The 17,421-nt window shown below is 35.7% G+C and overlaps 1 protein-coding gene across 2 annotated transcripts in view; it reads right to left on the bottom strand.

The window, feature by feature from the left end:
* Positions 1–401: 401 nt before the first annotated feature.
* The window catches only part of LOC113106314 (dachshund homolog 1-like), a 50,941-nt gene continuing 33,921 nt past the window's right edge, over positions 402–17,421 (bottom strand). The window contains exons 4-11 of one of the 2 annotated variants that reach the window (XM_026268088.1): positions 15,659–15,831; positions 14,680–14,815; positions 13,277–13,411; positions 5,570–5,715; positions 5,345–5,492; positions 2,304–2,423; positions 1,905–1,976; positions 402–1,289 (exon numbers count right to left, since the gene is read on the bottom strand). In XM_026268088.1, coding sequence (XP_026123873.1) covers positions 1,252–1,289; positions 1,905–1,976; positions 2,304–2,423; positions 5,345–5,492; positions 5,570–5,715; positions 13,277–13,411; positions 14,680–14,815; positions 15,659–15,831 — 968 coding nt within the window. In that variant the 3' untranslated portion in view covers positions 402–1,251. Of the gene's footprint in view, positions 1,290–1,904; positions 1,977–2,279; positions 2,424–5,344; positions 5,493–5,569; positions 5,716–13,276; positions 13,412–14,679; positions 14,816–15,658; positions 15,832–17,421 lie in introns of both variants that reach the window. The other variant, XM_026268095.1, reaches the window with a different exon arrangement.

Genomic DNA, 17,421 nt, shown 5'->3' on the forward strand with positions numbered 1-17,421 from the left:
CAGCTTGAGTGATTGGCTAAATGCTGCGTCAACTCATTTTTGTGCATGTGCTCTTGAGAAAAAAGAAAGTGTCTGTCCGTATGGCTTTCTGCCTTGGAAGTTACATAAAATAAAATAAAATAAAATGGTAAAAAAAGTACAAGAATCAGATTATCTTTTGGTCTTGAAAGGAAAATAACAAATAAAAATTATATATATATATATATATATATATATATATATATATATATATATATATATATATATACAGTCTAAAATTAAATAAATTACATTAAAATTAAATAAAAAAGCTCTGAGAACAAGTGTCTTTCAGTTTTTGCAAGTAAAATATTAATAAATAAATAATACAAAAATATATATAAAATACAGTAAAGTAAAATGTCTTCAAACTACTTTGATTTAGTTTTTCTAGAGAAGTCACACAAAACAAGCATCAGTCAGTCAGTTTTCAAACGTCTCCCTTGTAAAGCATGTGGGAAAAATCTTTATTGTGTTTCAGATGGACAGGACAGAAGTAACGACACGCCAGCATGCTCTCCATGTCGAGTAGGATATTAAACGGCAACTGAACAAAAAATAACTTAGATGCAAGAAATCTTCTTAAAAATGTTTGTATTGATTTCCTAGATCTACAGCGTACAATGCACAGTAACATGTCTAAACTTTTATGTACATATTTGATGATATCAACATATCTGTTATGGTACAACAATGAAAAATAAAAATATGGACAGCTACCTTCTTATTGAAATAACAGACAGATACACAATACACATTTTAATGCAGTGTTTATAGTTGATAAATAACTACTGTAAATCAAATTCAAATCTTTCTTCAGACCCCTCCCTTGAAAATGAAATGATGTTTTGAAACTGATGTAAAATGTGAAATGGTAGAAGGGCAAAAAGTGATCTGATTTGAATATTTCATCAGTCAGTGTAGTCAGGCAAATTGAAATGCTTTATAAAATGTTTTTAATTTCTCAGTGTTGCCAAAAGCCCCCTGGAAACCTGTTCCTTCAGCCAGATGTGTGTCTCATGAGGACTCGGGCTTTATTCAACTGAATGCTGACTTTCAATGGGCATAATAATCTTGTCAAGTCCTTGTGCTGCAACACACTGACATCAGCCTATAAAACTGCCTCATTGTCTTCCATCCGTCCTCCAGCAGAAATGCAGACGTTATTTACCAGGCAATTGACTACAGGCTCTTCTATACAGTATGAATGCATTTACTCCTTGTCTTCATTCTTCAGTACATCATTGTGGACTTTAGAAAGAGTCTTCCATCTGTGGAGAAAAATAAAGGGTATGAATGGAGCTTGACTGATGTCCCGAGCAGCGTATAATGAACGGACAAATACATAATGTTCTGCCGTGTACGGACTGAGAGGGAGATGAAAGGATTGTTAAAGGAGAAGAGATTTGAATAAATGTCAAAAACATAAAAAAAGAGCCCTCGCTCCTCGCTGTTCTCTCAACCAAGACGAAAAGAGAAAGCAAACCCTATGAAAGATTAATTACAAAATGTCGATTATGTAAATTACGCCCATGCAAATATTTCATGAGGACAATTAAGGGAGCCATTAATTACTGCTCGCCCTTTTTTGTCTTTATCCTGTCTTTCTTTCATTTTGTTTTTCTTTTTGTATCAGTGTAATTTAATTTAATTTCACTAAGAATGTTTTAAAGGGTTAATATTTGAACACATCAGGGCTCTGTTTAGATGATCATGTACACTATCAAACAACAGAACTCAATGGATGATATAATGGACACCAGCTCTCGATGGTATCCATCTGCGGTGGTCGTTTCCTTCAAGACTTTGAAGATTACAGGGGAAAACACATTTAAATATAGATCCATGAAGAAACAATGTGAGGGAACATGAAAAGACATCTGCACCTTGTATTGTTCTGTCAGTGTCTGTTTTGCTGCTGCTGTTATTGTTTGTCTCCATTTCCTGTTGAGGAGGGTCTGTTAACATGAAAACAGTTACAAGCGGGGTTAGGAATTATTTGTCACTTTAACTTTAATTAAGTGTCTGTTTTTACTCTTCAAATACCAATAAAACACATTTTACGGTGTACAGTACTGTTTATCAGTTTAAACAAACTAAATCATTAAATGATTCAGTACCAGCTGTCATTTGAACATAGCTGGTTATGTTTCAAATTATAACCCAGATGTTAAACTTTTACATCCTTTATTTTTCTAGACAGACACTTAGAATTCGGAGCATCCCCTTCAGGGTGCTGGTCGTGTGGTGTGTTTTCTAACCGCTTCGAGTGGGTGATCTCTCACCGCAGGACGTCCGCTGCAGATTCTGCTCGGCCTGGTCTCTTCTCTTGGACTCCACCTCCAGAGCCTCCTGCAGTTTCCTCTTGGTCTTCTTCTCTTTCTTCAGACGCTTCTGGATGAGTGCTGACAAAAGCACATATGGAGGAAAAAAGAACAATAATAAGTTTTATAACTATAAGGAATGTAAATACTGTTCAAAACTTTGGAATGGGTAAGATTTTATAAAATGTTTTTAAAGAACATCTCTTATGCAAAGGCTGCATTTATTTGAGCAGAAATACAGTAAAAAGGGAAATATCATTACAATTTTAAGCCAAACTGTTCTCTGTTGTAATATGTTGTAAAAGTGTACTTTATTCCTGTGATGCAAAGCAGCCATCACTCCAGTCTTCAGAGTCAATCACCTTTATTTATACAGCGCTTTTAACAATACAGATCGTGCTAAAGCAGCTGTAAAGCATTAATTAGGAAAATAGTGTGTCATGTGTCACATGATCCTTCAGAAAATAGTCTAATGTGCTTTTTTTGTTTAAGAATCATTCCTTATTATCATCATTGTTGAAAATGGTGCTGCTTCATGTCTTTTGTGGAAACCACAACACTTTTTTTGATGAATACCAGAACGTACAGTGTTTATTTAAAAAAAAAAAAAAGTTTTGAAATGTTATGAATGTCTTCAGTTAAAATACAAACTAAAATACTTGAATAAAAGCATTAACTTAGTTAAAAAAAAAATCTTGAAACGTTAGTAGTGTGTTTTGTAGTATTATATCTACTATTTCTTGTATAGCTATTGCGTTAAACTTCATGCTACTGGATAATTGAAATATTATTACATCAAATCCCACATCACAGCAAACAGCAATTATAGCAAACAATGAAAAGCTGTTCCACATGCCTTTATTCAGTCTTTCTGGTATGCACATCTAAAGTGAAACTAGGCTGTAGCCCAGTGGAGCATGTTCATTTTTCCAGTTTGCAGTAGGAGTTTAATTCAGACAGCACAGTCAGCAAAAAAAAATGCTTTCTGTTTGTTAGATGTGAATCTGTCCTCCGTGAGTGATCTAGGACCAACCTTGTTCTTCCTCTTCTCTCTAACCACTAGGTGTGAAACTCAGAAACCGATTCGAAGTCAGTTGGCTGGAGTATAAAGACATCTCTCACTAATGGAAGAGCCAGTTGACTTGATGAATTATGCAGGAGATTCATTATCCTCATCAAATGTGATGCCGCGAATATTAACATGGAAATTCTGTTTACACTGAAAATAAATCATTCACACTAATATCATAATATGTACTTGTAATTACAAAGGGTAATTCACAGTGTGTGTGTGTGTGTGTATGTGTGTGTGTGTGTGTGTGTGTGTGTGTGTGTGTGCAGCGGAAGGAAAGTGCTGAATTTGCAGTAGCACAGTGCGGGCGACAGGAGAATTCGAGATGAGGAGCTCTCTAATTAAACAACATTCATTAATGATGCATGTTGCCCTGTCACCTTCTTTAACGATTCCACCGTTTTATGCCGGCTTTCTATGAGGTTTCCGATTTATCTAGACTTCAATTGTATGTACATTCTGGAGAACAGAAGATTAAGAGATTAAATTGTGTGCAAATTTATTTGTGAGTAAACGGGATGTGAAAGCTCAAGTGGCGGACAGTTAGATGTGAGAACTTGTTTAACTTGTTTTTGTGAAGTGGGCTGACAACATTACATGTAACTGAAGATGAGCTCTTCTTTCGATGCATATCAAATTTCAAATGTGACAGCACACACCTGTTTTCCTATTAAATCCTTAGGTTTGAGTGGAATCACTAAATCTGCAACAGCTTATCTTGCAGACATCTGTCAATCATTAGTCACACATAATGCACGTTAAAACTTGCTGATAGCACATGTATGTTGCCAAATCATTGTGTTCTGTTTTGCACAAACATCTAGCAAACACGGACAAAAAAGATTGCCCATGATAAAGAAAATAGCTTTTGTCTTACACCCTGAATGCATGCGAATCCTCACATCTTAATCATTTGAATCATTTAAATATGAAAAAAAAAAATTCCTCAAATATCATGAATTATTGATTGATAAATATTATATTTTTGGAAGCTGCACCACATGACATGCTACAACCTGAACTAGCTTTTCATAGTCATAAAAAGGTCAAATGATCAGATTTAATAGAGGAAACATATGGACCTTGACAAATAGTCATGTTCTTCTATATTTTCTGGGGGGTTTTTCTGCCTTTTTTGTCACCGTTTTATGTAAACATTTTCACTGTACAGTATGCATAAATAATATTTTTCATTTAAATAAATTAATATTAATTAATTTTTTATTAAACAAATGAATAGACGTGACAACAACAACAACAAAAAAAACATACATTCTGCCTACAGTCTAAATGTTAAAGGAACAGTTCACTCAAAAGCAAAAGCTCAGTTATTATTCATCTTCTTGTTGTTCCAAACCCATACGCTGTTGGAACACAACAGTAGACATTTTTGAAGAACTGTTTCACAGTTCTTGCCAGTCATCAAATGTTCATAATGACAACCACTGTCAAAATGACAAAGCAAAACCAAAGTAAAGCCATTTTTGGGTTCCTTTAAATATAAACTAACTTCTTAAAATGGGATATGGGATAACAATATATTGCTGATCAGAAAAAAAACATCTTGATAACATACACTACTGTTCAAAATTTTGGTGTTAGTAAGATTTTTGGTGACACTTAATCTTATTAAGGTCCAGTTCTCACTGTTAACTAGTTGCTCATTAGGATGCATATTAGTAGCATATTGGCTCTTTATTAGTACTTATAAAGCACATATTAATGGCTTATTCTGGATGAGCATATTTTAGATCCCTCCCCCATACCTAAACTTAACAACCTTACTTTACTAACTATTAACAAGCGTCAAATTAGGAGTTAATAGAATGACCCCAAGCCTTGGTAGTGTACATGTGCTGACTGAGACACTCAGATCTGACCTGAGCAGGGGTCTGGGTGTGCAGACTGGCTGAGATTAGCTAATAATCACCTCTGTTTTTCTGCTCGACGCAGAGCTGCCTCTCCAGAGTCTCTCGCAGCTCTCGCTCTCTGTACAGCTCCATCTTCAGCTCTGTGCGCTCCAGCTGGACCTGCTTCTCTTGCGCCCGTGCATTATCGATAGCCACCTTTAACAGACCCTGAAAGGGGAAAAAAGCTTCAGATTTGCAGTGGGGATCATTACGCTAAATATTTGTTTATAACTTTTGTAATATACCTGTATGTTGGTGAGGAGGGTTTCTATGGAGGACAGGCCCTCAGGAAAGAGCAGTGAAGCAGGGAATCCTGGGGGTAATGTTGGCCCAGAATGAGACACTCGCTCATAGCTGTCTCGAGATGTCGGGGTGTAAAGGACATTTTCTTCTGTCATAAAAGGAAAGAGAAAACAGCACATTAATAAAACATTTTAAACATTCTATAGTAATAATAATAATAAAAACATTTAAAATACAATTAAAAAATATATATATATATATATATATATATATATATATATATATATATATATATATATATATATATGGTTGTATGACTGTTCACATATCTTGGGTCAGTAAGATTTTTTAATTTGAATACTTTTGCTTACTTTTATTGAACAAGGACACAATTAATTGATCATTAAATATACAAAATATTTATATTCTAAATAAATGCTGTCTTTTGAACTTTCTATTAATGAATGAATCTTGAAAAATCCCCCAAAAATTGTAAAGCAGCACAACTGTTTTCAACATTAATAACAAGAAATGTTTCTTGAGCAGCAAAATCAGCATTTTAGTATCGTGTGACACTGAAGACTGGAGTAGAGGATGCTCAAAAGTCCGCTTTGCATCACCGGAATTAACTACATTTCAAAATATATTACAATATAACAGTTATCTTAAATTGTAATATTTCACAAAATTACTGTTCCTTGCAGCCTTGGTGAGCTAGAAGAGTCATTTTTATTCACAAAGATTAAAAAATGTGTGGATATTTGGAAACTGCGATTCATTCAAACATGTTTGCAGGTTTTTTCATTTTCTAAGCATGTTTTTAGTCCTTCTCTGAACTCACACAGATACTTCACATCCTCACATCCAGTGCTCAGTCTTTTATCCAGGAGTCTTGAGAGCAGAACACTAGAGTCATAATGATTCAAGGTCGTTACACAGCAATGCTACTTTGCTTCTTGTGCACTCCACGTAGATTTCTTTCTTTAAATGTCAGTCCATTCATCGGAGGAGAATCGGCACAGTCTTCAGTTAAATCAGCTTAGTTTCAATCAGCCACTACACACTGGTTCTGGTTCATTTTTGTGGTCTCAGAGGAAGTGAATCTGGTATAACTTAAGCCACACCAGATCCTCCCACTATCTAATGACTCCAAATCTGTTTTCAGGTTTTAGTCACTGAAGTATTAGGACATTCATAAGGCTTAAAATATGATCAGAAAAATGAACAGCACTGTGTGTTTATGTGCGATATTGGTCAATATTATGAATGAGATATTTTTCATTTCATTTATTTATTCTCTTTTCATGGTAATGCAACACAAAATACCACAACAACAATCCAACAAACACACAAAAATACATTCCATGACAAGAAGAACAGGAGTAAGATGAAGAAAAAAAATCTTATAAACTCCTACCCCATTCTTATATTAAGAAAATTACAAATTAGATATATTTTGATATAAATATTTGATATAGATATAAAGCTGAGATATAAAGGATTCTCCAACCAACTTTCTTGTGTATCCCTTTGTCACAATAACAACAATCCCATGTCATCAGATAGCTTAGAAAGAAGAAAACCCTGAGAACACTGACCAAAGCACTTGAAGCACAGGAAGAGGCTGAGATACAGAGTACCAATAAACGTAGTTTTTGATCAAGCTGAAGCCTTGATCTTGTCATTGTCACTCACTTCAAAGAGTTTGCTAATGTACGGGGCCTCCTGCTACCATCCAGAACTAACAGATACACCAGAGTGCGTCTCGATCGGGCAACTTCATCTCGCTCCTCCTCTCATCTCTGCCACTTTACCAATATGATTTTAATCTTTAATTAGCCTTGGTCTAATCTTTATGAATCACACATCATTTAATGTTTTAATTTTTGATTTCTATCTTAATGTGGTGGAAAATTACAGTCTGATATTCAATTAGATGCACTTGTATTTTTTCCTTATTTCCAAATAATAGTTGGCAGGGTAGCCTATTTAAAAGTACATGTAGGCAACTGTGGCTATTTTTATTAACTCTGCCTATAAATGTTCATATATATATATATATATATATATATATATATATATATATATATATATATATATATATATATATATATATATATATATATATATATATATTTATTTATTATTGGGGTCAGTGGGATTCTTAGTGAGAAGTCTCTTATGCACATCAAGGCTGCATTCATTTGATTAAAAATACAGTAAATACAGTAATATTGTTTCATTTTATTACAATTTAAAATAACTATTTCCTATTTGAAATATAGTTTAAAATGCACTTTATTCCAACACGATCCTACAGAAATCATCTTACTATGCTGATTTGCTGATCAAGAAATATTTTCTAATATTATTACAGTTGACAACAGTTATGTAGCTTGATATTTCTTGGGGGGATAAAAAGCATTAATTTGCATTTTTGGTACAAAGTACAAATATTTACTGTCACTTTCTAATCATTTGAGTAAACAAGATGCTATTTATTGCTATTTATACATGGTTTGAACAGTATTTACCACTGTTTACACGATTTACATGTGTTTACACCTTATATAAATAGCTGCTGCCATAATGTTTATATATAGGGTTTTTTAAGTAAAATACATTTAAATTCTTAGTCTATTTCTTTAGCATAGGGCTCCACTATTTTACCTACAGTATCAAAGCTGTTTTAATACATTTGCACAGTGAGACCAGATGGGCTCTGTTCATTTTGTTAGGCTGTTTTAAAGCATGCGGTTTACGCAGGTATCCATAGTTCTGTAGTGGTAATAACCAGCCCTGTGTATGCTAATAAAAAGTGTCAGCAGGGAAGCCAGAGAAAGGTGACTTTCTGTTCTAACACAGCTGATATCTATTAGCATAATACTGTACTGCCATATGGCATTGGCATTACAATTACAAACTGTATGATAGGGCATGCAAGTTCAAAATGATTGAACTGCTGTAACAAGTCTGCATCAAAAGAACAACTTCAAAATCAATGTTAAAAGTCATTGTTTATTACATTTGTTATTGTGTGATGTAAGTGTTAAAGCTCAGGCAAGGCGTGTTCTCGTGAGCCAAGCACTTAACTGCAGGTTTCTCCAGAGGGACTGTCCCTTAAATTAGTTCACTGCACCCTTCCATGGCATTATCAAGTGAACTGACTGTATAGGCCCGATTTTGTGGAATTAAACAGCAATTACAAATTTGTCCTCAGAAAAAGCATTTCAGAAGCAAAATATGTCACTATATGTCACTGGAAAAAAACAGACAACACAACATAATAACACACATTGTGGACACGAATTAAAAACGTCAATTTTATGTCAATTACTATGTTAGGTTAGGTTTTAAAAGATTGACTAGCAGTGTTACAAGTGTGATCAGTTTGGATTCTTGAGTTTTGAAAATGTACATGGTTCATGTGAAAACTGTACTAAAACTAATTAAAACAAACAAAAACTGTATATAAATAAAGTGAAAGTGAAAGTGATTGAGACATGTGGCCAGGTATGGTGACTCATGTTCAGAATTAGTGCTCATTTATCCCATCCAAAGTGCACACACACACACCATAGACACACACCTGGAGCAGTTTGTTAATTATCAGTTATTAGTTATCAGTTTGCAGATTATTAGTTAAATCATGATTTAACTAAATTAAAATGAGTGAAACGAATTAGTGCAATGTGGGCATGGTTCACCTAAAACCATTTAATTATTTAGTACGCTGTTGCCACAATTGAACTAAAGTGAAGAATTGAATGAATAAATAGTCATATACAAATGATTCATTTAAGCCATTTGCAGGAGCCATTTCAAAATTTTTGATGAACTCTAATTTATTTTGTGCTTAAATATATGATTTAAACATTATGATTTAAATATGAGGAAACCTTTTCATATTTTGCACTAATAAGTCATGTGAATGGATTTGCTCCTCCTCCCTTATGTGTCATTAGGGCACACAGGTGTTAATAGGGAAGCAGCATTGTTTGAGAAAATGGAGTTAGAGGGTGGAGATCAACAGTTTCTTCGATCACATGCAAATGGTACAGCTTTTAAGTTGGTATAAGTTTTTTTTTGTTGTAACCTTGTTTGGAAAGTAAACCGGAGATTGTGATTAATAAACCACGGGATTTGTTGTTGACATTTTTCCTTGCATGTCATGCGTTTTCAGTAAAGAACAGTTTAAACTTTGGTCTGTTCCTTGCACAAAGTTATTATAGAGTCAATGCATACAAAAAATTTAAATAAATCAGAAGTTTGGTGTCTGTAAGATATTTTAATGTGTTTGAAAGAAACTCACTTTAGTCAAAAATACAGTAATATTGAGAAATATTTTTAGAATCTAAAATAACTGTTTTTTTTAAGTAAATATATTGTAAAATCTATTTTATTCCTATGATGCAAAGATATTTTCTTTTTCAATCCACATCCTTTCGTAGCTGCATGGAACATTTCTCCATTTATGGAGGACAGTAAGTCACAGATTTGGAATGACATGGGGGTGAAGTTCCTAAACCTGAATCCTCAACCTCACTGCCTTTCTCTTTCCAGTCTTTCATTCAGTCTACAATTCTGTCTGTATCCATTTCTTTCTGTACGTCCCATTTCTTTATATACATTCTCTTCATTTAACCCCAAAAACCATAAGCATCTCTTGTCTTTTTGCTCTTGAATGTCCTTCACTTAAAAAAAAAATGCATTAAAAAGCTCTGCTCAGCTCTTTGCCCATACTATAAAGTATATACATACCTTAAGATCCATTTAAACAAGTAGGTTCTCAAAATCTCACCTTCCCTTGTGCCTGATAAGGTCTGATTAGATTTACTCACCCCTCCCTTATCTCTACGGATTCACTTAGCTGACCAAAGCATCTTAATCTCACACTATCTGATCTTCACTTCTTGGCAGAAGAGAGATGCCTCTGTCACATTCAAGGTGTTTCAAAGAGGAAAAACCATCGGTCTCCGGCTTCCACTGGCTCTCGCTCACTGTCAGCTCCCCTCACTGCCGATCTCCCTCTCTTTGTTCATCTTCCTCCCTCCCTCCCCTCTCCTTTAGGGTTCCTAAAAGCATGGTGTCTGCTGGAATGTGATTAGTGCTGGCCGCCGGAGCACTCAGTGGGAGGAAGCTTGCGCCGTGCCACTGAACTACGGTGCCCCGGAGGGACAATCAGTGCTGAGTTAGCACTACTCTCTTTTCTCTTCTCCAGCTCTCCCTGTGCCTTCAAATCTGATTGATCCTCCATTGAATTATTAGGATGTGTGCACTTGCTTTCCAGCAAAAAATACTGGCAGCCTGTTAGATCATAAATGCATCTCCTCAACCAAGGTCACTTTTGTCCCCCTCTTGTTGTGGATTCCCTAGGCTAATGAACTTCTGCATCCACTGCTAAAGCCCTCCACAGTCAGCATAAGAGAGCGAGCGGAGAATGAATGAAGGTTGAAAAGCTCCGAGGCGGATAAAGGACTCGTCTTTGAACTCTTCTGTCTTTGACAAGCCATAAAGAAGAGATACAACTTTTGATCTTCACACTTTCAGCGCTGCCCCTAAAGATTAATTTCTGGAACATGAAGGTGGAATTTATCCTTCAGTCTAGTGACTGGTAAAGGTGTCCTGGTGGTGACTGAGAGTCTAGAATGATGCACTACAAAGGGAGAGCCACTGATTTTTGAAGTTTCATAAAATTGGCAGGCATAAAATTCGAGATGAAACTTCACAAGTGCTCAACAGGCCTGGAATTGTGCCAAGGGGCTAACTTCCAAAATCAAAACTTGTTAAAGGACAGGAGTTTTTATGACAGTGAGCCTTTTGTGATATACTGGTCACTGCAGTTCAAGACATTGGGGTCAGTAAGTTTTTCCGTGTTTTCTAAAAGTAGTCTCTTCTGCTCACCAAGGTTGTATTTATTTGATCAAAAATATAGTAAAAGTCAATTTAACAATTTAAATGTTTTCTGACTGACTACTGACATTCTGACTAATGTACGCCTGTGATTTCCTGTGGCCCATTTCAAATGTTTACATGCTTTGCTTCTTTTCGTTTTTAACAGCTCCCACTCGCTGTGGTGTAGCAGTTATGAAATATTGGCCTTGTAAATACTTTCCATCATTTTTACCATTTCATAATAAATATGTACGCGGTGTTCAACAGTGGTCAAAAAGGATTTAAACATTGAATTTTAAATCGATGTCTTCTTGTGAACTCAGAGATGTGGCTTTGGACAGCACTTTAATTATCACACGACCTTGGTGTTTGTCAAAAAAACATTTATTCGTAATTCGGCCGGGGATTTTTACGTGGGCGGTGGGAGAAAAACAACAGCATTGTGAATTCAGACAACAATAAAATCACAGACTAACCCCTGCAAGTGTTGGAAATCACTTTGGTCCCCATGAGAAACAATAATCGTCTGAATCGGGCTAAAGCTGAATTTTCAGCAGCCATTACGGCGGTCTACAGTGTCACATAATCCATGCTGATTTAGTGATTTTCAGCTTTCTTTGACAAACAACAGCATTTATTTGAAATAGAAACCTTTTGCTTCAATACAAATGTCTTTACTGTCACTATTGATGAAATAATGCATTCATTTGTTAAAAATAACTATCTAAATAAATTACCAACCTCAAACTTTTGAACGATAGGGTATATAGACCTTCCTGGTCATAATATATCTCATCATCATCCTCACCACCACCTTATTTGTAGTGGTATCATTGGTTCAAATCCTTTGTTTTATGTAGGGTTTTAGCACCTGTGTGATCTTCACAATTTCGCAAAATCCTGAAAGGCTGTGCTCAGTCACATGGAAGCCCCCCCTTTCTGATTTCGGGTGCACTGTCTCTCCACGGCACAATGAGGAAATTGTGCTGACTACTCGTCCTTGCAAAGTCCTCATTAGCCTAATGAAAGCCTTCACATGCAAAAACCAAACAAGGGTTCTGGGAGGTTATTAGGAAAATTACCCCTCCAGGAGGGCCAGGGTAAGGGAGTTGGTTGGGGGTCTTGCTCATTATTTCACGCTCTGCAAATCGCTAACTAATTTAGCCCCACTACTGTGCCATTTCTACCTCAATGAAAAATTTTCACAGAACTGTGAGCGAGACTATTCACTAATTTCTCAGAATACACACATAAAGACCGAAAATCAAATATACTGAGTATTAGGCGACACATCAGCGGAATCAGCGATCATTTCCTGCAGTCAATCTAAACCACTTCTGATAAATGATCTGCTAAGCTGAAGGAAAAAAAATATTAGAAACAATTTGAAATCTGTTTGGGAAAAGTGCTTGCGTTTTCCATGACATCTTTCTCCTGTTATGTAATTCTAAACATGTTTTTATAAAACAGAAGAACAGTAAAAGTGCAGTCATTGCTAAACCTTTTGACCTTGTTGAACTGTAATGCAATGGACTTGGGTTTTTGCTTCTGAAATAAGCACTTGCGTACGGTTTAATCTGTTATAACCTGGGTTGTTCACCAGTCTCAGACAGAAGGTACCCAAGTAATTATTTTCTAATGCATACTATCTGTAAAAGCAGTAAATCAGGAATCAGTTTTATTTTTTAAATAAACCGCGTATACAAGCCATATTAAGGTTTGATTTATTACAGCAAAATATAATGTTTGTAAACTCTGACATCTCATGGCATCTTTTAATAAAAGAATATTAGAAATAGGATATAACATCTAACCTTTTTCTGTAGAAGCCCTCTTTGTTTCATGGCCTGTGTCGTGGGTTGCCAGATCCCCCTCTTTCGGTCCTGGTGGTGCACTTGGAGACAGGCCTAACAAGGCGTGGCCAAGAGAAAGACCATTCTGATGTAAATCTAAAGAGAAAGGAAGGGAATATAAACCGATTTTACAAACAAGGAACACAGATACGAAAGCTTGACCTGTGAAGCCAAATGTTCCATTATAGTATATATAATAAAATAAAATTGTTATTAAATTTGTTCTATGCAGTTTTGAATTTACTGTATATGATTTGTGAAGATGTACAATAGCATTCAAATGTTTGTTTTTTTATATCATATTTTGAAAGGTTGAATTACTTTGATCCACAGTAAGAGCAAATACATGTATAATGTTTTTATATATTTCCACAAAAATATTAAGCAGTTTTCAACATTGTTAATAACAAGAAATGTTTCTTGAGGATCAAATCAGTTATGAAGGATCATGAGACACTGATGACTTGAGTTATGATGCTGAAAATTCAACTCGGCATCCCAGGAATACAACACATTCCCAGGAACTACAATATATTCAAATACTGTAGATAACAGTTATTTTAAATTATAATATTATTTCAGAATAGTATAGTGTAGTTGTTTTCAATACTATTTGTGATGAAATAAATAGGGTCTTGCCTTGCATACAACTTCTTTCAAAAACATCAAAAGAATCATAGCAATGCCAAACCTTTGAATAGTCTGGGATGTTTTTGATTCAATAATAAAAGTTTCACTCATGTCCAACATAAAGGATATCTTGTTCTGAACAAGCTTTAAAATCTCTTAACAAAATACAGGTAGATAATATAGAAGCAGTCTCAAAAAGCCTTAAAAACGATTACAAGATTGAAACTTCAGTTTTGTCAAAAATAGGATTTAAAACACATACTGCTTCCCAAATTATATCACGCATCTGATATCTGATATCTTGGGTAAGATTTATAATGTGTCTGATAATAGACTGAAAAAAGGAGAGAGCATTATCTGTAATTGCATAGTTTTAGTTCCGGTTAAAGCAATGCACATGAACTGCTCTGATGGCTTTGCTTTTAGTAGATTCTGTGATATCACCTTATTCTTAATAAAAGCACATTTGTAAGGTTATATGTGTAGTTTCACATTATCGTGAGAGCACAGTGCTAAGTGCTCAGGGACCAAACTCTGCTGAAATAGTAAGTTTGGTTTAAGCCATATTGGGAGGATACAGAGAGAAATGAAAATGTAAAAGTATACATATTATCACAGCTGACATGACACTGATAACAACTAAACTATTGAAATTGCATGCAACGTAGACTTTGTAATAAGACAGGGAGACATAAAACAAAAGTCAAGACTTGTATGTGGTCAAGCAGACGTACGTGGCCGGTCAGAAGAGCTCTCTGTGTGGGCAGGAGAGCTGGACACGCTGCTGCTCTGTCTGGAGGATAAGTGGCTCCCTGTCCTGCGGCCATCATCTAAAGAGGGTACAGGTGATGGGCTGTCTGGAACTCGCTCCTGAGAGTGAACACACACACATTAGTCATCATAATCTATCAAAGTTTTAATCCAATTATAATGCATTCTTAATTATTACAGAAAAACTTTCTCTGTTGAGAAATGTAAACATTGTTCTAAAAAAATACACTGTATGAAGAATAAATAAAGAAGAATAGTTCACTCAAAACATTAAAAATCTGGGTTTCCATTTGTTAACTTTAGTTAACTACATTAGTTTACAAACTAACAATGAGAAATATATCCAAAGCATTTATTAATCTTAGTTCATGATGATTCCAACATTTACTAATACATTATTCAAATCAAAAGTTGCATATATTAAGGCAATTTAATGGACATGAGCAAACATGGAGAAACAGTTGTATTTTTATTAACTAACATCAAGAAAGATGAACAAATCTATTGCCCGTTCTTAATTAATGTTAGTTAATGCTGTAGTTAACAAATGGAATCTTTATTCATTCCAAACAAGAATGTTTTTTTGTTTTTTGTAATTTATTTTGTGGAATACATAAAAAATATTTTGATCAAAATTAGTCACACACACACACACACACACACACACACACACACACACACACACACACACATATATATATATATATATATATATATATATATATATATATTAAAGCCCATAAGTAATACAGCATTGAATATTGTAGTGTTTACAATATATGTCATATACATGTATATTCTTCCAAAATACATGTTGATATTAAGTAAATAAATGAACAATATGCAGCTAATTAATGTAGTTTATGACTGAATGTTCATTTTTGGGTAAACGTTCTCTTTAAATCTTCTTAAGAACTGTATGCACAGTTTGTGTCTTTGTACCTTTATAACTGATGTCACCATTCTGGACGGGGCACTCTGGACCTGAACGGCAGCTGCCATATTGGCAATAGTGCTGAGATGGTTCATCTGGTTCATCGCCATGGCGACCGAGGCAGGAGGCAGACTAACAGGGATCAAGGGGTGTGGCATCATCATGAACGGAAGTTCCAAACCTGTACAAGAAAGCATTGGAACACACACAAAACAATGATACTTTAATTAATCACACATAACTACTGCATAATCTAATACATATTTCTATATAAAAGCTTTATTGCACTGAAAAAAAAAAATTCAAACTCATTAAAATAACACATGCTGCACCAACAGTCTGAGGATATTAAGAAACACTCATCTCACTGTAAAGGAAAACATCTTGTAAATAGTTCCAAATTATGATGCTTCACGTTATGAAATTTCATTAGTTTCTGCTTTGTTAGAGCTTTCTTTAAAGATGTGCCATTATGGCACAGCATGCCTACGGATATAACTAAAGCTGCTGGAGTCTGTACCTCAAAGCAATTAGCTGCTTCTCAGACTGCTGCAAACGTCTTCATACATAACAACCCCGTGATAAATTAAACCACACACTCTATCTGTAGCACAACAAGCTATGCGACAGCTAGACTGCAGTACATACGGCTGTTGTGTGACCGGAGTTTTGCTTGTTTTAGTGTGCTGATCCAATCCCTCGCAGCACACTAACAGTGTTATGCTTTATAGGAATGTGAGTGGATATTCCCCAGAGAGGAATAACAGCAGAAAAAAGGAAATGGATCCTCTAACAACTGAACAGGTCGGGGCGTAAGGTTACAGTCAGCCACTCTACGGCCGCCCATATACCACCGCCACTTTGAAAGCGAAGGATTAAAGAGAGAGAGAGGACATTTCGACAGTTTCTCTCAAAGATTTTTTCATTTCCCATCAGTCGCCAAGAGATGCTCCTGAACTGTGTTGGCCTTGTGGTAATGGATTCACTAGGGTTGATACTCTTGGCAGTAGCGGAGTCATGATGAGAAGGAAGGCCAGGAGATGATGAGCCCTTTGGAGGCGATCGTTTTCAAGACCTTCAATCTCCCTCTGCTTTTCAACCAAATGCCAGGCAGCTCTGGGGGTCAGAGGTCACCTCTCTGCCACAGAGACTTGAAGGGCCACTTGCAATTGAAAGTTCTCCTTCCTTTCGTCATGACATTTTTAGTCAGAGACTAAGAGAAAGGGAAAGGAGCGAATAAAAAAAGATGACATGCAGATCAGTCACAGTGATCAGGTGACAGAAAGGAAGTGAATGGGAGATCAAAAAGAGTCATTGAGTGCTGAGGAGATTGATGTTTGGATGGAAAAGGGATCTGAGCCAAGCAGAAGCACATGCCAAACACATGCAAGCTGCTCCGTCTTCTTCGCTAGGCATCACTAATATTCTTAAAGTTAAAATGACAGTGCCATCCGCGCATTCGCCTTTTCAAGTGGAATTTAAACTGCCATATTACACTAGAAAATGCTGATAGGAGCAATATCTGGCCTTCTAAGCACATTCGAGAAAGGGCCAAAGTGGCAAGGAAACACTAAACCCCCTCCCCATCCAAAAAGACACTTTTGAATGAGACTGGAACTCAGCCAAATGCATCAACATCCGTCACTCTTCAGCCGTATCTCAAGGGGCCTACGAAAAAGAATAACAATATGATCCGCTAGCGTCTGCTAATGCCGCAGTACCACTGAGGCCTGTTTCTGAAACACATGGTGGCCGATATTACTCATGAAGA

The sequence above is a fragment of the Carassius auratus genome, chromosome 1 (genome assembly GCF_003368295.1).
Source record: "Carassius auratus strain Wakin chromosome 1, ASM336829v1, whole genome shotgun sequence".
Classification (NCBI taxonomy): domain Eukaryota; kingdom Metazoa; phylum Chordata; class Actinopteri; order Cypriniformes; family Cyprinidae; genus Carassius; species Carassius auratus.